At 37.2% G+C, this 24,807-nt stretch overlaps 3 protein-coding genes and 2 non-coding genes across 6 annotated transcripts in view; 1 reads left to right on the forward strand and 4 right to left on the reverse strand.

The window, feature by feature from the left end:
* The window catches only part of Dipk1a (divergent protein kinase domain 1A), a 123,520-nt gene extending 113,885 nt beyond the window's left edge, over positions 1-9,635 (forward strand). The window contains exons 4-5 of the mRNA XM_047541255.1: positions 3,121-3,297; positions 7,594-9,635. Of these exons, the coding sequence (XP_047397211.1) occupies positions 3,121-3,297; positions 7,594-8,406 (990 nt within the window). The 3' untranslated portion in view covers positions 8,407-9,635. The remainder of the gene's footprint in view (positions 1-3,120; positions 3,298-7,593) is intronic.
* Positions 5,584-7,067, reverse strand: LOC124977615 (SH3 domain-binding glutamic acid-rich-like protein). Its single transcript, XM_047541287.1, has one exon. The coding sequence runs from the start codon at positions 6,983-6,985 to the stop codon at positions 6,641-6,643; it is 345 nt and encodes a 114-aa protein (XP_047397243.1). The 5' UTR covers positions 6,986-7,067; the 3' UTR covers positions 5,584-6,640.
* A 180-nt stretch (positions 9,636-9,815) lies between the features above and the next one.
* On the reverse strand, positions 9,816-19,339 carry Rpl5 (ribosomal protein L5). 2 transcript variants are annotated; one of them, XM_047541273.1, is made up of 8 exons: positions 19,250-19,339; positions 18,012-18,081; positions 17,808-17,923; positions 16,425-16,559; positions 15,101-15,303; positions 13,296-13,473; positions 10,500-10,585; positions 9,816-9,978 (listed from the first exon to the last, which is right to left on the reverse strand). In XM_047541273.1, the coding sequence occupies exons 1-8, from the start codon at positions 19,250-19,252 to the stop codon at positions 9,879-9,881; spliced, it is 891 nt and encodes a 296-aa protein (XP_047397229.1). In that variant the 5' UTR covers positions 19,253-19,339; the 3' UTR covers positions 9,816-9,878. The 2 variants fall into 2 exon arrangements, with proteins under 2 accessions (XP_047397229.1, XP_047397220.1); XM_047541264.1 differs by having other exon boundaries at positions 10,500-10,588.
* Positions 10,273-10,405, reverse strand: LOC124968590 (small nucleolar RNA SNORA66). Its single transcript, XR_007105782.1, has one exon. It is a non-coding gene; the product is annotated as a small nucleolar RNA SNORA66 (small nucleolar RNA).
* LOC124968566 (small nucleolar RNA SNORD21) lies at positions 13,555-13,649 on the reverse strand. Its single transcript, XR_007105765.1, has one exon. It is a non-coding gene; the product is annotated as a small nucleolar RNA SNORD21 (small nucleolar RNA).
* Positions 19,340-24,807: the final 5,468 nt, after the last annotated feature.

Below are 24,807 nucleotides of genomic sequence, written 5' to 3' on the forward strand. Positions count from 1 at the left end.
TTGACAACTAAAAACATATTTAAAAAAATAATAATAATAGGATACTATTGGACTGGAATAAAATACAACAAAACATGGGCAGTGAAAAGTTACATTTCTGTGTTCATACTATTTTTAAAATATTTTTTAGTTGTTTATGGACCTTTATTTAATTTACTTATTTATTTATTTATTTATTTATTTATATGTGGTTCTGAGGATCAAACCCAGGACCTCACACATGCCAGGCAAGTGCTCTACCACTGAGCCACAACACCAACCCTGTTCATCCTATTTCTAAATTTCCCAATATGAGTATGTATTATTTGTTAGAAATTTTGAATAATTTTCAAGTCCACAATACTAATCATGTATAAGAGGATTTCTGAATCAAACTCCAGCATTTGAGGGTCTGCTGTGTGCCAGGCACTTTTTGATGTATTGGGTGAGACCAGGGGGAAGAAGACAAACAAAGCCTTATATTTTAATGTTAGAGAAGACATCATAAATGATAGATAAATAAATAATTTTAGACTGTGGTAAAAGGTAGAAGGAAAACAAAACAGGGAATGGGTTAGAGTTGACCTGGAGGGGAGGAAGGAATCTATTATAGATTGGGGGTCTGGAAAAGTTTTCCTAAGTGACATCAGAGCTGATAATTGAATGAAGTGAAGGAACTGGCCATATAAGAATTCAGAGAATACGTTTAGGGAGGGGGGCAGGAATGGAGGAAGGAAGGACTATATAGAGGGAGGGGAGGGGTGGGAGGGGTGGGGGGAAGGGAAAAAATGGCAGAATGAATCAAACAACATTACCCTATGTAAATTTATGATTACACAAATGGTATACCTTTATGCCATGTACAGACAGAGAAACAACATGTATCCCATTTGTTTACAATAATTTAAAAAAAAAAAAAAGAATTCAGAGAATACATTGCGGATGGAACCAATGGTAAGTGAAACAGATGTGAAGCGGGAACAACTTGGCAGGGTTAGAGAAGAGAAAGACCAGCATAGCTCAAAAAATAGAGAACCAGAGAGCAAGTGGTAAAGATTAGGATGGAGAAGTAGACCAGGCCATCTCAAAAGGGGCTTAAAAAGCAATGGAGGGGAACTTTGGACTTTATTCTAATTGAATTGGGAGTTCAATAGAGGATTTGAAGGAGTAGCATGATATAATCTGATTTGTTTGGATTTTTTATTATTAATTAATATGATTCTCATTTATTTTTTATGTGAAGTAAGAGAGGCAGGCTGTCCTAGTGTTAAGACCAGGAGCTCTGAGTCCTGACTTCTGGGTTCAAATGGTGGCATTGCCACTACTTGTTACCTCTAGATAGTTTTTTTTTTTTTTTTTTTTTTCAGTGCTGGGGATCGAACCCAGGGCCTTGTGCATGCAAAGCAAGCACTGTACTGACTGAGCTATCTCCCCAGCCCTAGATGTTATTTTTTAAAAATATTTTTAGTTGTTGGTGGACCTTTATTTGTTTATTTATATGTGGTGCTGAGAATCAAACCCAGTGCCTCACACATGCTAGGCAAGTGCTCTACCACTGAGCCACAGCCCCAGCCCTCCAGATGTTATTTTGCCTATCTACTTCAGTTTCCCCATCAGTGAAATAATAACAGTACCTACCTCATAGGGTTAGTGTAAGTATTAAGATAATCAAATAAATTAGTAGACTGTTAGTCTGCTTTCCATTACTGCAACAAAATACCTCAGATATTCAACTTAAAACAAAGAAAGGATTATTTTGGCTCATAGTTTTGGAGGTTTCAGTCCTTGGTCAATTGGCTCCTTTGCTTTTGGGATTGTGGCAAGGCAGTGCATCATTTTGAGAGCACAAAGCAACAGAAGTCCATTTACCTCATGACCAAGGATTGAGAGTTACAGACTGGTGTCCCTTTGAGGGTGTATCCCCAATGACTTAAGGCCTCCTATTAGGCCCCATTTCCCCCACCCCATCTTTTTGTGATAGTGGGGATTGAACCCAGGGATGCTTTACCACTGAACTACATTCCCAGTCCTTTTTAAATTAAAAAAAAAATTTTTTTTTTTTGAGACAAGGTCTTCCTTAGTTGCCAAAGCTGGCCTCAAACTTGCAATCCTTCTACTTCAGCCTCCTGAGTCAAGGTTCTACCCCTTCCAACATCTGGGGACTGAGCTTTTAACACATGGGCCTTTAGGGACACACCCAAGCCATAGCATTTCACTCCTGGCTCCCCAAAGGTCCATATCCATCTCTCAATGCAGTTGCTTTCAGTCCATCCCCAGAGTCCCAGTCTTAACTGCCTCAGCATCATTCCAAAGTTTCCTCCAAGACTCAAAGCAAATTCAGCTGTGAGCCTCTGTAAAAATTAAAGTTTCACTTCCAAAATAATGGCACAGGGTAAATGTTCCCATTCCAAAATGGAAGAATAGGGGAGTAGAAAGGAGGGACTGAACCAAAGAAAGCAGGGCATACATTAAATCCTACACCTGTAGGATTCAGAAAACACTGGCAGGATGTGGTCTCCCAGAGCCTCGCTGGTTGCAGCCCACAGGGCCATGTTGCCTGCAGCTTCCCTCAGCACACATTCCCCTTCCTGGCGTCTCTGTCTCCTTGGGGTCTGCCTTGCAGCTTCAGCTTCACTTAGAGCTGTATGCATTTTCCTGCTCACAGGGACTCCAACACTACATAAGATATAGTAAATGCTATATAATGTTAGTTTGATAAATAGATGCTGGGCTGGGGATATAGCTCAGTTGGTATAGTGCTTGCCTTGTAAGCACAAGGCCCTGGGTTCAATCCCCAGCACTGCCAAAAAAAAAAAGGATAAATAGATACTTAATAGTGATTAATTCTGGGGCATTGGACTAGGGTAATGGAACATGGAAGATTTTTGTTTTTTCATTGTATCTTTTTACTTTGACTTTTCAAAAGCTATTTTAGGCATGCATTACATCTACTTTGTTTTTTTAATTCATGTAAGGAAAAAATCTTTGATTATTTCAGATTTGTAGTTCAAAAATAAAGTCATAGCTTGGTTTCAGTGTTTTGATGCTTGTTTGTGTTTTGTAGGGGACGAGGACCTTAAAAATATTTTTCAGTGTTTTCTACTTAGTATAATACATCATTTGTCATTCTTTTTCACAAAGATGTATTTAGGGATTTGGGATAATCTACCAGGTGTTGTGAAATGTCAGATGGAACAAGCTCTTCATCTTGATTTTGGAACTGAATTGGAGCCAAGAAAAGAAATAGTGCTATTTGATAAGCCAACAAGGGGAACGACTGTACAGAAATTCAAAGAAATGGTCTACAGTCTCTTTAAGGTAAGTATATCCATTCACACCTTGCTCATGTGAAGAGATAGTCTTCCAGAAGAATTGGCAGAACCCACCCCCCCCAAATCATTAAAATGTTGATACTTGACCTCTATCGGGGATTCCATTCTGAGGAAAAAATTCAAAGAAAGGAAAAAATATCCATTGGAGGATTTTTACTTTACCATTCTTTGTAATAGCTTAAATGTCCAGGTATGAGTGGGTACTTCATTTACTAGTTGTATTATTATAAATTTTGCCACTGAAACTCATGACAGAAAAAGCATAATAAAATTAGCATACTCTAGGTAGGTATGGTGGTATAGTCCCTGCTGCTTGGGAGGCTAAGGTAGGAGGATTGCTTGAACCCAAGAATTCAAGGCCAGCCGGAGCAACATAACAAGACTGTCTCAAATATAAATTGATTAATTAAAATGAGTGTACTCTGGTTACAATTTCTTTTTTTATTATTATATAACATTTTATTAAAATTTTTTTTTCCTTTCATGGAATACATTTTCTCATTAGCAATTCCCATGGTTAGAAAAATAATTCATTATGTGTAGTTTTATATTTGTGGACAGATTATTTTATGACTAGTAACACACATTTGAGAATTAAGTCTGTTTGGAATCTATAATATCTTGACACATCTTCAAGGAAAGCCTCTAAATTCAGAACTTCTCTAAATTCAGAAGTTCTCCAAGCTTTGTTTCCTAGGATTAGAAATCTGTAACCTGAGACTTCAGCATCTCCTAATTTTAAAGTTTCCCTACAACATATAACCAACCATCAGTAGCTGCAACTGAACAGAGAGGAAGTTTCCAAAAATTAAACACTAATTTTTTTGCAAAATCTTCACTCATGAATTAACAATCTTTGCCTTCATCCTTTATTTCCCAAATGTAAGTATAATCACATAGTGATAATATAAAACTGAATTCTCTTTAAGAGATTGACAATTTAAAAGGCAAAAGCTCATATGAAAAGTTTAGTTATATTGTAAGTTGTGTGAACTTGGAGACAACCCGATTAACTCACTAGAATCCAGAACTGGCACTCATAATTTCTTGGATGTAATTTCTCTCAAATCTTTCCATTAACAATTAAATTCTAAAATAACCATGTGATTAGGAGAAGGTTTGTCCACCAGTGGATTTGTCTGTTATGTCCTCCTTATTATGAGCGGAATGGCATGACAGAACAGAGGCAAAGAGGCATACAATTGATTCTTAAGATTAAGTCATAAAGATCAGAGTTTCCACAGCATGGCAACAACTTTGCAGATGCCCACATCATGATAGCTGAAATAACAAAGCCCAGCAAAGGCTAAAGCTGAGAGTGCCAAAAGGCATGCCTTGGCAGCTTTCTACAGTGCATTCCCATGAACATAGTAACAACTTGTCCAAGGCCCCAGTGACTATGGAAAGTAAGGACTGCAGTCAAGTAGTCCATTGCAGAGCAAAGATTCAAACATGCAGCTGGAAGCAAACTCAGGACCCAAACATTTGACAGCCATCTCACTAGTCCAGTGAAGAGATGCATCCTTGGAACCAGAATGGCAGCTTGGTGACAGGTGAATGTGCTGTGTTCCACTCCATCCTTGGGTAGGTTGGTCCTGCGGAAATGCCAACACATGAGCAGTCCGACTGCTGGGGTTCGGAGGAACAGAACTTGGCTCCGTCTCCTTGAGCACTGCTGAGGACACCCATACAATTTTATTTTTTTTTTTAAGAAATGGAACTCAAATGACTTTACCTTTCATGGCCATTTTACAATTCCTTTTTAAATTTAAAGAAATATTTACATAAGACTATAAAAAATGAAAATATTTGCAGTGTTGGAAATAATTTATTTTTCTCACTTTTATTGTTCTTTTATTTGCACTCAGAAGCTTTCTTTTCTTTGGCTATTTTACATGCATTTCAGACTATTTTATCCCAGAGAACCTTAACAAAAACTTTTTTTTAATGTTTCCAAAAGTAGTGATTTTATTTCAAAGCATCACATTAAGTTTGAATCTTAGTCAATGAAGCCATGTCTTCTTATGTGTTGATTTTTGCAAAGAGTACAGATTTGCAAACAACAGATAAGATAAAGTAGTTTAAAGTAAAAGGTATTTGTTTTTTAGAAATAAAGTAGTACAATGTGTATATATCTTCTGGGTTAGTGATTTAGGGCAGGTTTCTTGTCTTTTCTTTTAGAAGTTTTTTTTTTTTTTTTTTTTTTTTTTTGGTGCTGGGGATTGAACCCAGCAAGCACTCTACCGACTGAGCTATCTCCCCAGCCCCTCTTTTAGAAGTTTTAAAACATATTTTAAAAGTTTTGTTTATTTGGTACTTGTGCTTTCTGATAGAACCATAAAAATTTCTCTACTTAATGTGTTCAATATATGCCTAAATTGAAACATAAGAGAGCAATATATCAAGAGATAATGACATTCATGATACACAGTTTTGTTAAAGGGAGAAAAATAGCTACTTTTTTTTTTATCCAAAACCCAAACAATCAAATCTTGGGCAATAAGTACTAACATGTTTTATAATAGTTAATTAAGTGTCTGAGATCTTTGTAAGAGAATGCCATTTTAAATTTACTTGCCATCCTACTTCCATGACAAACACATAAACATTTCACGGAGGTAAGCAACTTAGAAAGGTGGTTCCATAACGATATAATTAAAGAAGGAACTTGTCAACTGAATGCATTATTGTTTTCGTGTTTGGCTTTCATTTTGTGGGGAAGTCATCTATTCTGTTCCCATTATATGCAACAACAGTCTACATTTATAAGCTTGGCAAACTAGTGGTTCAGTACATAGAAGTTTCTTCTACAAAAGAATGGGAATGTTATAATTGACACAGGAAATTACAGTGTTTAACCTATCACAAACATTACCTGTAAGTACTTTTAATCACAATAACATCACATTAAAAAGGTACATATTCTTGTTCACCAAAATTAATGAGGCAATTTGGGAACAAGCAACAGATTCTCTTATTTTAAAATTCCTCAGTGTTAAGCTTTAGATATCCTTAACCTGCAATAAAAAATATTTTAAAAAGAAGTGTATATTCTTGGTAAAAATCAATGAAGTACATAAATGCCTTGGCAGATTACAATACTATTACATGATGTCTACTTCAAAATTTTTGTTCATCTCCCATCCTCCTCACAATAATATTCACATTTTAATTATGTTTTCATTCTGATTTTTTACTTGCAAGAACACCAACTAAACTATTTCAACATTAAGCCTGTTTCTTTTGAAGCCAAGAAATTTTTGTTTTTGTTTTTTATAAAAGCAATGAAGACTCAGTTTTCAAGATGCTTAAGACAGAATGCTTAAGGTTCATGCTTGCTGCTTTGCCTGGGCTTCTGCTTCCTTTGAACCAGGTGGTGCTGTCAAACCTAAAAAGGCATACACTGCATTATTTTCTTGGGCTTCAAAGAAGGCATCACTGTCCCCACGGTATTGGCTTTCATTGAAAATCTGAGGTGGCAGGGGGTACCCTGTCGCTGGTTGACTATTTTCAGGTACATTTTCTCTCATCCACTTCAGATTCTCTTCATTGGCTGCAATATCCTTTTCTTCAAATCCTATTTTGTTGGCTTCTAAGAAACCAAAAACATCTTGCTGTTTCTTCTTAATCGCAGTAGAACCAGAAGGAGATGCAATGTATACATGAATCCCCATCCTGGGAAAAGCTGCTGTGGTTGTTTGGGTCCTGGAAAGAGCTGCGGAGCAACTGCAGCAAAAGCTGAAATCCCTAACAGAAACTTTTTTTTTTTTGCCGTGCTAGGGACTGAACCCAGGGCCTTATGCTGAACTATCTCCCCAACCCCCTAACAGAAACTTTTTAACCTCTATTATTGGGACAATACAGTTAGAACAAATACAGTTATTAACAGAATAATTCTGTTAATGTGATAAATACAAAATAGAAGGAAATAAATTTTACTTGACCCTTATAACTTTGATGTGAGTACATTCCAATGCGATTTGAAAATTTAATGTATAGATAAGACAAGGGATAACAAGTGTCTGGGTTAACTATCTGAAGGGTCTAACAGCCCTGCAGTTAGGGTGGACATTTAACAAAGATACACTTAAAGTAGTTTTACTGTAGTTATATAAAATGTTACATAAATCCTCATAAGTATTTGGAGATATATTAAGTTCCTTTATGGAGAGTCAATAGCAAGATTATTACTATCATAGTAATGCCCAGAGAAAATTATATTGCATAGGGATATATATCTTTCTTTCCTTCTGTATAATTTGCCAAATTCTTGTCCTAACAGGCAAAGTTGGGTGACCAAGGGAATCTTTCTGAACTGGTTAATCTCATACTAACAGTGGCTGATGGAGACAAAGATGGCCAGGTTTCCTTAGGAGAAGCAAAATCAGCATGGGCACTTCTTCAGTTAAATGAATTTCTTCTCATGGTGATACTTCAAGATAAAGAACATACCCCCAAACTAATGGGATTCTGTGGTGACCTCTATGTGATGGAAAGTGTTGAATATACCTCTCTTTATGGAATAAGCCTTCCATGGGTCATTGAACTTTTTATACCATCTGGGTTCAGAAGGAGTATGGATCAGTTGTTCACACCATCATGGCCCAGAAAGGCTAAAATAGCCATAGGACTTCTAGAATTTGTGGAAGATGTTTTCCATGGCCCCTATGGAAACTTCCTCATGTGTGATACTAGTGCCAAAAACCTAGGATATAATGAAAAGTATGATTTGAAAATGGTGGATATGAGAAAAATTGTGCCAGAGACAAACCTCAAAGAACTTATTAAGGATCGTCACTGTGAGTCTGATCTGGACTGTGTCTATGGCACAGATTGTAGAACTAGCTGTGATCAGAATACAATGAAATGTACTTCAGAAGTAATACAACCAAACTTGGCAAAAGCCTGTCAGTTGCTCAAAGACTACCTGTTGCGTGGTGCTCCAAGTGAAATTCGTGAAGAATTAGAAAAGCAGCTTTATTCTTGTATCGCTCTCAAAGTCACAGCAAATCAAATGGAAATGGAACATTCTTTGATACTTAATAACCTAAAAACATTATTGTGGAAGAAAATTTCCTATACAAATGACTCTTAATTCATTTGGACATTGTTGCCATTGTAAGAAACACTCTCAAGAACAATTTTGAGCATTTTAAGAATGGTTTGATTCAGATTCCCCTTTCCCTGGGCCAGAGCTATCATAAAAATACATGATTACTGCAGTTAATGGCAGGAAGTATAGATCAACATATTCAAGATTTCATCCTGCCCTTTTAGAAGTCCTCTTACATTTTCCCAGTACATTCACTGTGTTAACTATTTTGACTAATGACTTTCTAAAAAACTGCTGTGAAAAGCCTCATTCCATAAACATCAACAGTGGGTGTTTTGTAGATTTATGTTAGCCAAAATACCATTGCTAAAACATTGTTTGCATTGAAGCTGTTTAAAAAATTTATACATCAATTTACTAATGTCTTAGCATGGTAAAGTTTGCACACTAACACAAATTAAGATTGCAAAGATAAATCTAAATTATTCCTTTATAAAACAGATGTTGGGTTATTAGCATGGTTTATTGTATTGTAGACTTACACACTTTTTAATCTCAGACATCAAATGTATAGCTGGAGTGGCTTTTAACTTCAGGAAGTATACTACTTGACGACATGCAGGTACTTTTAGTGGCCAAAACTGATTTCATTATCCTAAAGATTTTTGATGGGTCCATCTTATTATCAACCAGCCAACTAAGCCCTTTAAAACATTTTGGGGTAGGGGTGTAGCTAATTGAGCACTTGCCCAGCGTGTGTAAGGCCCTAGCACCACGAAACAGAACAAAACCAAGAAATCTCATGGTGAATGACGTGTGGTGAAAGCAGGACCATTATGACCAAGACTGAAGTAATGGAAGACAACTAATAGTTTTCCCATTTTCAAACAGTATTTCCTGTGGGCCAGAGGGCTATTTCTTAAAGACGCACGTACATTGATTTACCCAATGTTTTTCCCATGTAAATTTAATATGCAAGGATTACCATTTGGTCCTCTTTTGTATTATTTTCATATGTATGTTCAGATCTGGCATATACGCTACTACCAACCAAAAATGAGGCATCAATGATGAAAAGCCCCAGTATTTTCTGCCCAAAGGTTTAAGCTAGTTAATGTATTAAATCTATGACTTTCATTAGCATTCTCTCAAAATGTAAAACCATGGATCAGCACCAGTTTTGTTGGCTCTAAGACTGTATATTTATAAGTGTTTTCTTCCCATTAATTATCTGGTTATAATAAATGGACAGAAGAAATATTTTCTACTGATCATTGTTGGTCTGTTGCTTGAGAAGAAGGTATGAACTCTGTTGGAGTCAACATACAAGATGACTTTTTCCAAAAAAAGCTACAGGTGGCTTTTTGAAGAAGAAATTGTAAAATCCTTTGCTTTTTATATTTCAGGTTATTTCCTACAGTTTCATAACAAGAGCTCAACACAGAAATAGCTGCTTGTTCAATAAGTTTATTATCTTTATCTGAAAAAACTTCATAGAAAAACTGCTGTTTGTTTTAGCTCTCAGCAGCCCGTTCCTGAGCTCTGAGGAAGCTTGCCTTCTTTTGAGCTACCCGATCTTTCTTCTGGGCAAGGGACATTTTGGGACGGTTCCACCTACAAAAGAAAGATATATTTTTCAAAACCACAGTTAAAGAGAATATATAATATCTAAGTTCAAAAAATGAAAAGTACAAAGACTGTGATCAGATGGAGTTTGAATAATTCAATTTCTAGCGTATGTACTTATATATGCTCTTATGCTAACTTTCCCAAATGCCAACTTTTATATGACCTATTACTGTGATGTCAAAAGAAAATTAGTACAATGGCTAGGTGGTCCTTAGAAACTATCTCATTACATTCTCTTCTTTTAGGTAGTCAACAATAAATGTAATAACTGGTACCGACAACTGTATTAGGATAGAATGGGCCACCTCAGTACTTTCTGAGGCCAATACATTCCTATCACTACAATTACTTTAGCAAACCTGGTTCCCTTAGCTTCTGCCACATCACACAGAGCTAGTGATCGAGTTTGCACAACTTCACTGAAAATATGACCCACAAGATGAAACAAGGAAAAATGGGGGCCATCCCCAACCTCTCTCTTGAAAAGACAATAGTAAGACAAATACCTCTTCTTTTTAACTTCTCTCTTAGGCTTTTTCTCATAGACTGGATTCTCTCGTATAGCAGAATGAGCTTTCTTATACATCTCCTCCATCTGAAACAAAGGAAAGCAAACAGTACTTGGTTTCATTTCATATGCCCTACTATATTACCATATAGTAGTATTGCACTATTTCCTCTACTTTGTCCTTCTAAGAGGGATTCTAAAAAAGAATTAAGTCAATGCTGTTTCCTGCTTAAATTCCTAAATGTAACCCACCTTTTCTTAACAAATTCCCAGTGCTTACTCTATGCACCATGTATGGACACTATTCACAAAACTCAACTCTAAAGAACAATTTGCATTTATTCCCAAGTAATTCAGCCATACTTTCTGAATCACGCTAAAGCTTTTTTTTTTTGGGGGGGGAGGGTAGGGCAGGCTCACACTATGCTCCTCATTCTACATAATATCTGGTCCAAATTCTTTAATTCAAGGGAGGACATATGCTAAAATAAGAGTAAGATGTTAAGATGCAAAGTATATGTGATCACAGAGTCAATATTAACATTGCTTAACTGAGACCAAGGACTGTACACCGGGGGCTAAAAAAGCAACTACCAAATTCTTCCGTGCCATCCCACATTTCCCAGATTTATAATTTCCATCATTACCTGATAGGTCTTTCAAAGAAATTCTCCAACTTATCTACTAGGACCCTTTTATATCTTTCACTACTATCAGTCACTAGTATCTGGCAATAATACAAGGTCTCTAGAACTAGAAAGAGATCTGAAATTCTCTAGAATACACTGAAAAACTAATCAGGTTTCTTACTGGGTAAAGCTAAATCAATCTAAATGCTCTAATACAACAACTCTGAACATCTAATAACAATTATGGCTTCCTAAAGAATGTCAAGGTAAGGGTTGGTGGTGATTCCATGGTACAGCATGTATTTAGCATGAATGAGGACATGGCCATCCTTAGTACCACATTAAAAAAAGTCCAGGTCTTACTAATGTGGAGAAAATGATTATACATGCACTTGGACAAAACTTGCCAAAGGGGGGAAAAATGCACACTGCACAAAGACTGCTCAACTTCCTAAAACCATTTTAAAATTTAATTCCTCTACCCCTTTTAAGCACTCTACTACAACCATCTACTGTATTTAGAGCACATGACAAGGCCCTGGGGGGTTCAATGTGTCACATACATCCAAAAGGTAGCCGAAAAAGTACATTAGCTGAACAGTCATCTGGCTTTAAGTATAGTGTGGCACAGAACACCATTAAAAAATATATATCTGAGGCTGGGGTCATAGCTCAGTGGTACAGCGCTTGCCTAGTATGTGTGAGGTACTGGGTTTGATTCTCAGCACCACATACAGTTAAGTATGTAAATGTCCATCGACAACTTGAAAAAAAAAATGGGAAAAAAAGAGAAAGAAATATACATCTGAAAGAACAGATGGGGAGGAGGTGTCTAAATAGTTTTGGGCAAGTATGACATGACCAACATCAGGATAGGCTTAGAAAGAAAAAAATGTTTTTGGTACCAGGGATTGACTCAGGGGCACTTGACCACTGAGCCACATCCCCAGCCCTATTTTGTATTTTATTTGGAGACAGGGTCTCAAGGAGTTTCTTAGTGCCCCACTTTTGCTGAGAATGGCTTTGAACTCGTGATCCTCCTGTCTCAGCCTGAAAGAAAAATTCTATAGGCCAAGCTGAATCACAGTCCAAAAGTAAAACTATTACTAATTTTTTTTCCCCTCAAAAATTCTGTGTTTTTTGCCTTAAGACTGTGTCCAAAGTATACAATAGGAAGTGATCTTTGCCTCAATTATGACTTTAAAAAAATTTTCATGCCCAAAGCTGTGCAAAACAAAATTATATGTACTAACAAAAATTACTTGACACACAGTATACTTGTAAATAATTTCACTCTAATTTCTTAAATGAGGTAGCCCTGGAGATTCAACTTTAGGGCTGCTAAATTTTCCAACATTAAACTCAACTTTTGCAAACATGGTTCCCTTCATTTATATAACATTATGCAGAGTACTCACAGAATCTGTAAAGCTTCCTTTCTGTGTACATGCCTAAGGTATTCAGAAAGTCCTAAAAACTGCACATATTTGCTACAAAGAACTTTCTTCCCCCTTCTCAAACTTAGTGAAGTGTAATTAGATGCACCTCATTCCAAAGTAAATTAAATCTATTTACACAGGAGTAAGATTTACAAATGCAGAACACTCAAGGTAAAAAAGGCAACCAAGGCTTTAGCTGCTGGAAGCCTGCCACACTTGAACATGTGTGGCAAGAACATGTTGACAAGTCCCGCTCGTTACTTGTATTACTTCATCTCACCTAACATTCTAATTTCACTTTAAGAATCGCTTATTGGGGCCGGGGCTGTCAGTAGTAGGCCACTTGCTTCACACCTGTGAAGCACTATTCAATTCTCAGCACCACATAAAAAAAAATACCATGTCTATTTACAACAAGAACAAAAAAATTTTTTAAAGGTGCGGGGGAGGGACTGGGGTTGTAGCTCAGTGGTAGAACACTTTGCCTAGTACTTGTGAGGCACTGGGTTCAATCCTCAGCACCATATAAAAATAAATAAATGAAATAAAGGTATTGTGTCCATCTAAAACTTACTGGGAGTCTGTCTATACATACAAAAACTATATTCAACACTCAACTGCTAGCCTGAAAATAACCTATATTATGAAAGTAACCCACAAAAAACAAGTAGTAAACTTGTTTCTATAAATTAACCAAAAAAGGCCAAATTTAGGTAAATTTCTTACCATGTCAGGGGTAACATTGTTCTTTATATACTGAGAGAATTGTTTCTTGTAAGCATCTTCATCTTCTTCCATTAGATAACGCATATAATCTGCAACGTTCTGACCCATGATGTGCTTCCGATGTACTTCTGCATTGAACTCCTTGCTTTCAGAATCATAACCAGGGAATCGTTTGGTACTAAAATAAAAGGTTTATTTTTTAACATATTTTAGTATATTTTAACTGAAATTTGTTCACTCAGAGGAATTCATTTCAGTAGCTGCCATCAGTCCCGTCTTGAAACAATTATTGCATCATATGCAACCAAAGGACCAACTACTGACCGCTCAGTTAGCAGGATATCATCATTCAGCAGCTCATCTCTGAATTCCAGAGAAAAGAAATTCATGCCACAACTTTTTTTTTTGACACACTGCCCAGACTGGTCTTGAAAAGTATTCCCCTGCCTGTCTCCCAAGTATCCTGGACTATACAAGTGCCCCACCCTACCTAGCAATAAACACCTTTAAACTATTACCAAGGCTTTCTATCAATACAAGTTCTCCTACATATTAGTATTGGAAGCAGTTTCAAAACGTATTCCCCAAATCCTATAGTTTCTCAGGGGTACCTAAGTGAGTACAGGTGACTGTCCAGGATCACATTTAATGAAATCATCTAATGAGAATACTATTGGTACACTTGCACCTCACTAGCTTTCTTTTTTTTTTTTTTTTTTAATTATTTTTAGATGTTGATGGACCTTTGTTTTATTCATTCATTTTTTCTTACGTGGTGCTGAGAATTGAACCCAGTGCCTCACACATGCTAGGCAAGTGCTCTGCCACTGAGCCATGACCCCAGCCCCTAGCTTTTTTTAAATAGGCTTGCCTATTGCAGACAGAATGAATGCAGGGTCTCATGCACACTGAGCTATATCCACAGTCCTATTAAATTCTGAGACAGGGTCTAGGTTTTCCAGGCTGGCCTGAACCTGCAAATCCTCCTGCCTCATCCTCCTGAGTAGCTGGTCTTACAGCTATGTACCACCACACTTACACTCACACCCTGTTTTATTTCAATTTTAATTTAGGCTCACCCTCCAAAATAAGTGAAATATATAAAAGTAAAAACAAATAACAAAAAAAAAAATTTTTTTTTTTGTTGGTCTTATTAGGTAACCACTAAAAAAACCTACAAATTAAAATATCAAAAGGTGGGTTAAGGATGTGGCTTAGAGGTAGAGTGTCTGCCTGACATGTAGTGAGCCCTGGGTTCAATTACTTACTACTGCAAAACAAACAAAAGCCCAAGATGAAGCTACTCAATAACAAAATATTAAATCAAAGGAACTATCAATTCAATAACCTACTTGACTTCCAAGAATGGCCTGCTATTTGCAATCTTATTGAAAGTTCCAAAATTGTTCAAAGTCTTTGTCCCAAACTTTTATTCTAGATCCACATTTTCCCTTAACCCAATAAATCAAATTTTATTCTAAATGGGGGAAAACAAATTCTTGGAGGGAAGGAAATAAATGGAGTTGCTTATTTCTGACAGAAATCAAGTCATATGCAAAAGACAGTGGTTTCCACACCACTTACTAGCTTCAAAACCCTGGACAAAAAAATGTATGAGTCTCAATCTCACTGTTTCTAAATAGGTTAGAAATTCTTCATGCCCTGCCAGGTTCCTTTTGCAGGGTACCTACCACAGAGCAGGTATTCAATGAGAGCAACTTTAATTGATCTGATAATCTCCACAATCCAATCAGTTAGACACAGAAAACTATCAATCATATAAGAGGTCTTGAATCTATTATTACCTATGAGGGATAGACAAGCCTCCGTCCACAGCTCCCTTCAGGGCCCCAAAAACTTTATTGCCAGTTGTAGTTCTAGCAAGGCCTGCATCCAAATAGCAGGTGAAGGCACCAGGTTGACCATCAATGCTTTCCACATTGTATTCATCTCCAGTCACCTCCACTTGGCCTTCATAGATCTTGTCCATACCAAACCTATTGAGAAGCTATTAACAAAGAAGTTAATGTAAATATATCCTGGTTTTAATAGTCAAATCATCCTAAAACTATTTCATGTCACAACTACATAATATTTAAAGTTTATCCTTACATGAGGAACTGATCTCCAATTTCTTCTATCTTGCCTAGCTATAAGAAGTCAACAATATTAAATGTTATCAAGTCATTTTAACTTAATCTGAAATGAAGTTTTTTTAGGGGTAGGATGCTTAAAGGGAACATCTTTTGTGGTTCCACTGTCCAACTACATTATTTTAATTTGGGCCACTCTTCTGTTGGTGGGCATCTAGCTATGTTTTCACCACATGCAGTGCCTTTTGCACCAAGTTGCTCTCAAATATGATGATGTGTCTCCTAATGAACATGTTTACAACCACTGAAGATGGGGATCCTCAACACTGATACATACACATAGTAACTGCACTGCAAAACCAAGTCAGTAACTGAAATAATAAAAGCAAAATAACATTTGTATTGCCTACCAGCACTAATACAGCATATACCATGAATGCTAAAAATGTTGAAGACACTGACTCTCAAATTTTCATGTGCACAAGTCACTTGGGATATCTTATTCAAAATAAAGATTCTGAGAGTCTAGAGGGGACCCCCACACACCTGTATTTTTAATGTATGCCGATGGGCCAAAGATGTATAGTTGAGTAATGAGGATCTTTGGAAGATAATTAAGTAGCCACCAGCCACAAGTGGCTTTTCAAATTCAAGTTAAAAATTCAGTTCCTCAGTAGCACTAGCCACATTATCAAGTGTTCAACAGCCACAGGCTAGTGGCTACATCACGGGACAGCAAATTATAGATTCTCCTACCACTGCAGAAAATTTTACTGAACAGAGCTCATCTAGCTATACCCCCAATCAGGCTGAAGACAGGATAAACCACCACTTCCCTGATTATTAGAAAATGCACTGCCTCTTCAATAAAACTTTGTTTTTATAAAATCATCTTCCTGACAACCTTATAAACCACAGAATAGCCAGCACTCTCCTGAAGCCACAGCTGAGAGTTTCTTACCCAGTGCAAACATTGAATACAACTCCAAAACAAGCTAACCCCAAAGTACTCTATTAAAAGTAATTTTGTACATACCCTGCGGGCCAGCAGCAGGCCAGTACAATATGCTGCAGCATAATTTGTTAGGCCAACTTTCACACCATATTTCGGTAGTTCATGTGCATAAGCTGCACAGACTATCATATCCCCTTCTATACGGGCATAAGCAATCTATAGTAAAAGAAAAATCAGGTTAGTATTTTGCTACTTTCACTTGTTTGTTATTGTCCTAAATTCCTTCTTTTTCAAAAGAATTTTAAAAAACAAAAACCTGAGTCAGGTTGATTTCAAGTTCAAGATCACTCTGGACAACATGGACAGACTGTACCTCATTAACAAAAACAAAAGAAAAATAGATCTGCATCATTTTAAACGTTTGTTAAACCTACTCACCTCTACTACAATTTGACTTGGTCCACTATGTAGGTGAGCAATTGTTACAGTATATAATGTGTCCTAATGTCACAGTATATAAGGCTGAAACTATTCAAATATTACAATATATTTGGAATAAATCATATTGCAGACCTGTACTTTTAATGATTAAAAAGAACTCTCACTGGTGAATTAGAGGCATTTTAAAAAGTCAATGGGAAGCAGGTGCAGTGCTGCAAGCCTCCAATCCTAGCGACTTGGAAGGCTGAGGCTTGAGAATCACTTGAGTCCAGAGTTCCAGGCCAGTCTGGGCAACTTAGTGTCTCAAAATAACCTGATGTCTCAAAACAAAATTTTTATAAAGGTCCCATAGCTCAGTGACGGAGCACTTGCATAGTATGTGCAAGGCCCAGGGTTCTATCCCCAGCACTACACACACACACACACACACACACACACACACACACACAAATGTTCCCTAGTTGTAACAAAAGTCCTGGATACTAGACTCTAGGAAGTGACACTTTTAAAAAAATCTTTCAAGCAGGATACCTTGGTACATTTTATTAAAACCTAGTTCAAATAATAAGTAGAAATAAAAACAATCCTGAGTTTCATTTAACCCTTACAATTTCCTAATCTTCAATGAGTTCAACAGTCAGCATGTAAAGTCATAGAGCATGAGTCAGGACTTGGTCTGGAACTGGGACAACAAGAAACTTCTACTTGTCTTGTGTATTTCCCCACCCCACTCAACATACATGAAACAGGTTTCTCCAAGTCTTTTCCCCAAATTAGAAAATGTAAATAAAATTAAACTGAGTCATATTTTCCAAACACTTCTAAATATGCATGTGTATGTGTGTTTTAGTATTTGTTTCCTAGTCTCCTACTCTATGATTACTAAAAGGAAACAAACATTTTGTGGAGGCACCAACTGGCCCTTTAATCTATATGCTTTGCTTCCCAAGTATAAATTCTCTAGCACAGTGAGAAAGGAAATAGGATTTACCACCCACAGCCTGATCCTAGAATACAACTTACCTGGCAAATGATATCTCTGTTAGTTACACGCACTATCATCCTGTATTTGGGTGTGTTGTACTTATTTTTGTCCTGGATCACCAAGCGTTTCCGAGCATAGTAGTCAGTTTTGCCCTCTGAAAGAAAAATTATAATAACTTAAAAAGGAATACTCCATTACAAAGCAGATTCTTTTAGTATTGAAAAATGAAAGACTGCCCATACCTCGTCTTCTTCTAAATTTCACTTGGTATCTCTTAAAGTAGGCCTTATTCTTGACAACTTTAACAAAGCCCTTAAAGAAAGAAAGAAAGAAAGAAAGAAAAAAAAGTTTTTAAAACTTTGATAAGTGTTTTAAATTATGATACTTTTAACATGAGTTAAATCATGTAATTCATACAACTGTCAACTTTCATAGCATCTCATGCTTTTCAAACCAACTGAGGTCAAGTATCACTTTTTCTACTTTCTGTCACAAACTGATTTTAAAAAATCATTACACAAAAAAGGCAAGCTTCAATTTATCAGATTCAACAGGTACCAAATCCTGTAACATTACTTACAAAAGTTTTAAAACGCTTATCACAATTTCTGTACTTGTTTCCTCACATACCAATACCCTCCAAACACTGTACCTAACTTTTGGGAAGCACTGCTCCACACAACAATCAACAGTGCCAAATGTCAACTGCCCTGAATACTGTACATCTCACTTCGAGAACCTAATCTCAACTACAACTCTCTCATTTCCTCTGTGTCTTCTTGAAAAGCCTAAATTGGCTGCCACAACACTTAACCCGGCAAGAGCACAGTCAGATTTCCCCTTAGAACAACACTCCATCCCACCTTTAGGGCCCTGTCCCAATAATCATCGAAAACTAGGGCCAGCGATTAAAGAAAATTAAGAGACGAGTATTCCAAACTAAACGAGCTTCCTTCCGGTGTCCCAGGGTCACCGCAGCCGCTAAGCTCCATTGACAGTCTTGGCTCAAAAGTCACTTCCCCGACCCACGAGCAGAAGCTTTCTAAAAGACCAAATACGACGATTTCCTGAAAAACCCACGATGTAGTTATGGGCCAAACTGGGTCCGACCACTCGCAGCCTGCCTCGGCTCCTGCATCGCCCAGCTAGCCTGGGGCCCAAAGCATGCCACCTCCCCCAACCGGCTGCTGCTGAAGCCCCCTGAGACCAGCAGGCACTATCCCAGCAGTCCACTAAACTCACCCCTCTCCCAATCCTGGCTCCAACCCTGCCACCCCTCTTCACCAACCCCTCCCCCCAAGTACGCGCTCTGGGCGGCAGCCATTAAGGCCACGCTGGGAGCCGCAGCCTGAGAACTGCAGAGCCGAGATCTAATGCCATCCGATCCCTACGCCGCGCAAGACGCGCCCTGAGCTGGCGTTAGGGCGAGAAGATGGAGCCCCCGTCCACCCGGAATCCTGAAATCGAAGTACCCACTCACCATCCTGCGGAACAGAGGCCCGGGTCCGCGACTTCACACAGACCGGCAGGCCCAGCAGCGATACAGGGGGAAAAAAAGGCCGTAGCTCGTGCGCAAGCGCAGTATGTAGCACCGACGATTACGCTACAGACGTGCGGAAGAGAGAAGGCGCCGGCCACAAGGTGGTGTGGTCTGCCGCCTCCTGCTGGCTGGAGGGTGAATGCTGGACTTTGCCTTGTCCGGATGAGTGTCAAAAGTTCCCAACTCTACTGGCAGAGAATCCTACAGGGATGGTTGGTGAATAAGAACTTTGAGGATTACAGGGGGCTTTCCTTTTTTGTTTTTTGTTTTTTGTTAGGACATTTTATCAAAACAAATACATTACTTTTCTAAAAAGGAAAAAAAATTAAGTTAAATAAAATGAATTTTCCCTGAAGCCTTCTTGCCCTCTGGGACTCTACCTGGCGATCCAGAGCCTAGAAGTTTCTCACAGGAAGGCTTGCCCGGAAGCCTCAAGCCTGGGACTGGGGACATTCCTCTGCCTTCTCAGCACCTTCATACCTGCTTCAGCCAACCACAGGCTGTAAACCCTGAAGTTGGGCCCTGCTGTCAGGCCACCTTTGAATCTCCAGCACTTAACACCGTGTAGACCTTTAGTAAGTGCTCCGTTATTTATTTGTTACGTGGTAAAAGAATTTCTTAGGGCTCTCTTTTTTCTATATCCCTTTACCTACGTTGTCCTCCATGATTCCTGACACCCCCATTTCTTTTCTATCACTCTAAGCAAGTCAACTAAACTTTTTTCAAGTCCCCTTTTTCTTTCTTTTAAAACTAATTGTGACTGTGGAAATGGGCCACTTTCTTTTCCTGTGTTCCACACCAAGACTGAGAAGAATCAATTAAATTTTTTAAAAAAATCATCTCAAGGACAAGTATTTCTCATCTGTCAGTATTTCAGAGTGGTCTTTGGGATTTTTTGCATGGAAGTAATATAAGTACTAGTTAAAATGCAGATATTTAAATATCATCCACCTCTACTGAGCCAAACTGAGATTTGGGGCTGGGAATCTACATTTTTAAAAAAATTTTAACAAACATTCACTTATATTTATTAACTTATTGCATACATAATGTGAATATAGGTAAAAATGTACTCTAAACTGGGCATGGTGGCCCATGCCTGTAATCCAAGCATATTGGGAAGCTGAGGAAAGAGTTTCACAAGTTCAAAGTCAGCCTCAGCAACTTAGTGAGGTTTTAAGCAACTTGGCAATACATGTCCTGATTTTTTTTAAAAAGTGGGGTGGGAGCTTGGGAATGTGGCTCAGTGATTAAGCATCCCTAAATTCAATCCACAGTACAAAAAAATAAAATTTAAAACATTACAATTTAGTGTAAAATCTCAAAAAATATATTTCTTATAATCGTTTTCTCCAGTAGGAATCTGCATTTTTAATTTGGCTTCAATCAAGCCCAGTAGTCTCAGGAAAGCAGAAAAAAAATTCTATTTTACCCAATAATGGAATTTACTGAGAAAGACTGTGCTTATTATGAATTTTAACTGTACCCTCATCTTCCAGTGATATTAGCCTGCCCTTGGGTGATGGGTGTAGACAGGGTGTAAACAGGACAGAATCAGAACATCAACTGTTCACTGTCAGAGCTAGGAGAAGGGTCTTCAAACTAGGATGAAAAGAGTAAGTGGATCCAGAAAACTGTCACTGGGATAAACCAGAAGTATGATGCCAGTTACCTCTGGTTTCAACTTGTAATTCATATGTAATAGGAAAAATGGGCATGGAGTTTGCTTTGAGCAATTTCAATAGACCTCTAGCGAAGAAATGTTAAAATATTCCTCACATTCAAATGTGACTGAATCTTGGCTGAGCAGTTTTTGAAAAAGAGAGGTGTGCAATTTACAGGCATAGAAATTGGGTGATTCATCAAGTTATTAGTCTACGAGGTCAGGCCCTGCTCACACTGGAGGTATAAGCATCAGGAAAAGAAAGTCTACCTAGAAGTAGTAGGCCTACCTACCCCTAACTTTTGCTTGTTGTAGTCAATAATACACATGAAGGCACATATACCATTCATCTGAATATTTAGAAAACACATCATTAAATTAAATGTTTGTCATCCTTTTTTTACTTTATAAATCTATAGCAACAAAATTAAAAATATGTGTACTCATTTCCTTAGTCATAACCAGAGGTTTGGAGCTGCATGACTAGCTCAGTCAACGCTGTTAGTGATACCAGGGGACAGGCACACTTGGCCAGCACCTGTGGTCAGTATCAACTCATTCAAGTGGTTAAAGTTAAAAATTGCCAGTGTTTCTGGGTGTGGTGGCACACACCTATTATCCCAGAATTCCAGAAGCTGAAGCAGGAGGATCAGAAAGAGTGAGAGAGAGATGAATAAGGCAAATTTGTTAAAGTATCAACAACAGGAAATTTGGGAGAAGGGCATATGAAAATTCTTTGTACAACTCTTACAATCTGTAGTTCTGAAACTATTTGAAAATAAAAATTAAACATTGATTCTTGCTAGAATGTGAAACATGGCTTTGAAATAGTATTTGAAATGAAGGTAAACTCAATTTCATCATATATGTCAGATACATATTATAAGTAGAAACAAATCAACAGCGCTGGGGTTGTAGCTTAGTGTTAGAGTGCTTGCCTAGCATGCATGAGCCACTGGGTTCAATCCTTAGCATCACATACAAATAAATAAAATAAAGGTATAAAAAAAATCAGCAGAGCTGTGGCTATAACTCAATGATAGAGAACCTGACTAACATGCCCAGAGCCCTAGATTCAATTCCTAGCCTAAAAAAAAAATCTCATTTACAAATATTTAAATATTTTTCATTGTAATTGGTTTTTGCTTTACATGAGTTTATAGTTATACTCTGAAAGATGGTAAGTAGAGTGAAGTTCTTTATCAATAGATCTTCTTTATAGATATTAATTCATTGGAACTTTTTTTCCATTTTTTTTTTTTAATTGTGGGGCTGGGGATCAAAACCAGAGCTTCACACATGCTAGGCAAGTGCTCTATCACTGTGTTACACCTCGAGCGCTTGGAAAAATTTTAAACGTTTTACACTTGTACTTTGATCAAGGGGAAGAAAATTAACCAAATAAAGAATAAACTTTGTTTCTTTCTTTTTTTTTTTTTTAAGTATATAAAGCTATGGATGTTTTGTTTGTTTATTTATTTTTTGGTGAATGAACCCAGGACTTCACACATAATGAGCACTCAGTCCACCACTGAGATACACGCCCAACTCCAACCCCAAGCTATGGCTTTTAATGTGACTGAAACTCAGCAAAATGTCAAAGAATAATGACTGAGCATGTTTGGGAGTTTTGAGGATAGACTATTTTGAGTTTTCTTTCTTTTTACTTTTTTTGTGGGGGATGGTACTGGGGATTAAACCCAGGAGTTTCTACCACTAAGCCACACAGTCCTTTTTATTTTTATTTTGGGACTGGGTCTCATTAAATTGCCCAGCTGCCCTTAAACTTGCAGTCCTCCTGCCTCAGTCTCTTGAGTTGCTGGGATTACAGACCTTCACCATTGTGCCCAGGTAGGCTATTGGTGTTTTGATGATCAGTAAGATAAAGACATACACAATTCATAAATTATAATACAGTATATTTATTCCACAAAATTTATTTTTCATGTCTTCATTTCAGCAGAACATTTACATTATCATTAAGCTATCCCATCATTTGTGTTCTACAGATAGTATTGCCAAGTTGCACAGCCTTTTGTACATCATTACTGTTCTTAAATTGTTTTCTTTAATTTCAGTTTGGAGAAATTTCGCTCCACTGACTCAAGAGATATTGGAATTTTAAATAGAATCCTTAAAGCTATACTTACATTTGGAAATGAACCATGATTTTTATGTATTATATTTAAACAATGTGATAAGAGTCAGATGATAAATTATTATTTTCACAGAAAATATTACTGGAGATATTAATGCTATTGCTGTACAAATCACTGGCACTTTTATTATAGTTTTCATAGTCTTTTGATAGCATTATTATTAGTAAGAGCAGTAGTACTATAGCTATGCAGGTTTTGGTAAATTCTGTCTAATATTTCAGTGCTAGGGTATGATAAAGAAAAACAGAATAGCAGTATGTTGCTCTATTTGTTCAAATATCTTTTCAATAGGACTATGTACAGATTTATCAGGGTCAGAAAATAATTTCAAGCAATACAAGGTAGTACATGCTTACAGTACCAGCTACTCTAGAGGCTGAGGCAGAAGGATCACTTGAACCCAGGAGTTTGTTTATTTTGTTTTGCTACTGGGGATTTAACCCAGGGGCTCTTAACCACTGAGTTACATTCCCAGCCCTTTTTATTTTTATGTTTATTTAAAAATAAATTTTTTTAGTTATATATGGACATAGTACTTCATTTTATTTATTTATTTTTTTGTGGTGCTGAGGTTTGAACCCAGTGCCTCACATGTGCTAGGCAAGTGCCCTACCACTGAGCCACACCCCCAACCCCCTTTTTATTTTTTATTTTGAGACAGAGTCACCCTAAACTACTTAGGGCCTTGTTAAGTTGCTGAGGCTGGCTTTGAATTTGTGATCCTCCTTCCTCAGTCTCCCTAGCCTCTGGGATTACGGGTGTGTGCCACTGCACCCAGATGAATCCAGGAGTTTGAGGTCAACCTGGGGTACATAATGAGACTGTCTCCTAAAAAAAATTTTTTTAAAGCTATAGAAATTAGTTTTAGGTTTATTTATATTTTCTTTTCTATAGTCACTCAAATTTATTTCCTTGTTCTAAATTCCCTGGTATTTAATTAGAATGTCACTTTCACTGAATTTCTTTTTTTATAGTTTTATTCAATTTAGAAAAAAAAATTCTTTAGCTGGTCACGGTAGTACAGGCCTGTAAATCCCAGCAAACTGGGGAGGCTGAGGCAGGAAGATCAAAAGTTTGAGGCCAGCCTCAGAAACTTAGTGAGACCCTCAGGAGTTTAGCAAGACCCTATCTCAAAAAATAAAAAGGACTGACTTTCTATAGATCAATGATAAAGCACCCTGGGTTCAATTCCCAGTATTAAATTTTTTTTCGCTAAACTTTTAATCTTTATACATTTTAGACTCATTTGAGTTTTTGAAGACCTGTATTAACCTTATTAACAGCGAGCAATACTACACACCAAATAACTAGTTAGTACCAACTGAGAATTAATTTTTCTGTCAGACTGATTCAATATAAGCACCTTTGTTGTCTTGATTTACTCATCTGGAACATCTCATATCTTGTCTAAATAAAATCTAACTGTTTTAACATGATGAATTAGAATGATGAATTAGACTATAAAGACAAGCAAGAAAATGGATACTTAGCTCTACTCAGACACAATGCTTCATGATTTAAGAATCTTTTGAATTCATGTTATCAGAAAGAAATAATTTGATAAGTTAATTTGGTTTTTCTTATGTTAAAAAAAAATTCCATTACTCAAGTCCTGCACTCTGAAGCAATGTCCATTTCAAATGTCAACAGCAGCACAAACCAAAAATCTTCATAAT

The sequence above is a fragment of the Sciurus carolinensis genome, chromosome 1, assembly GCF_902686445.1.
Source record: "Sciurus carolinensis chromosome 1, mSciCar1.2, whole genome shotgun sequence".
Lineage (NCBI taxonomy): Eukaryota > Metazoa > Chordata > Mammalia > Rodentia > Sciuridae > Sciurus > Sciurus carolinensis.

Bases quoted from the DNA above. Each gene is read 5' to 3' on its own strand.
- Rpl5 (XM_047541264.1), bottom strand. The intron at 13,474-15,100 runs GTAATAATAGAT...CTTTTATTTTAG, and splicing joins GGCTTGTCTATCCCTCATAG to TACCAAACGATTCCCTGGTT. The intron at 10,589-13,295 runs GTAAGAAATTTA...CCTTTGTTTCAG, and splicing joins ACAATGTTACCCCTGACATG to ATGGAGGAGATGTATAAGAA.
- LOC124977615 (XM_047541287.1), bottom strand. From the start codon at position 6,985: ATGGGGATTCATGTATACATTGCATCTCCTTCTGGTTCTACTGCGATT.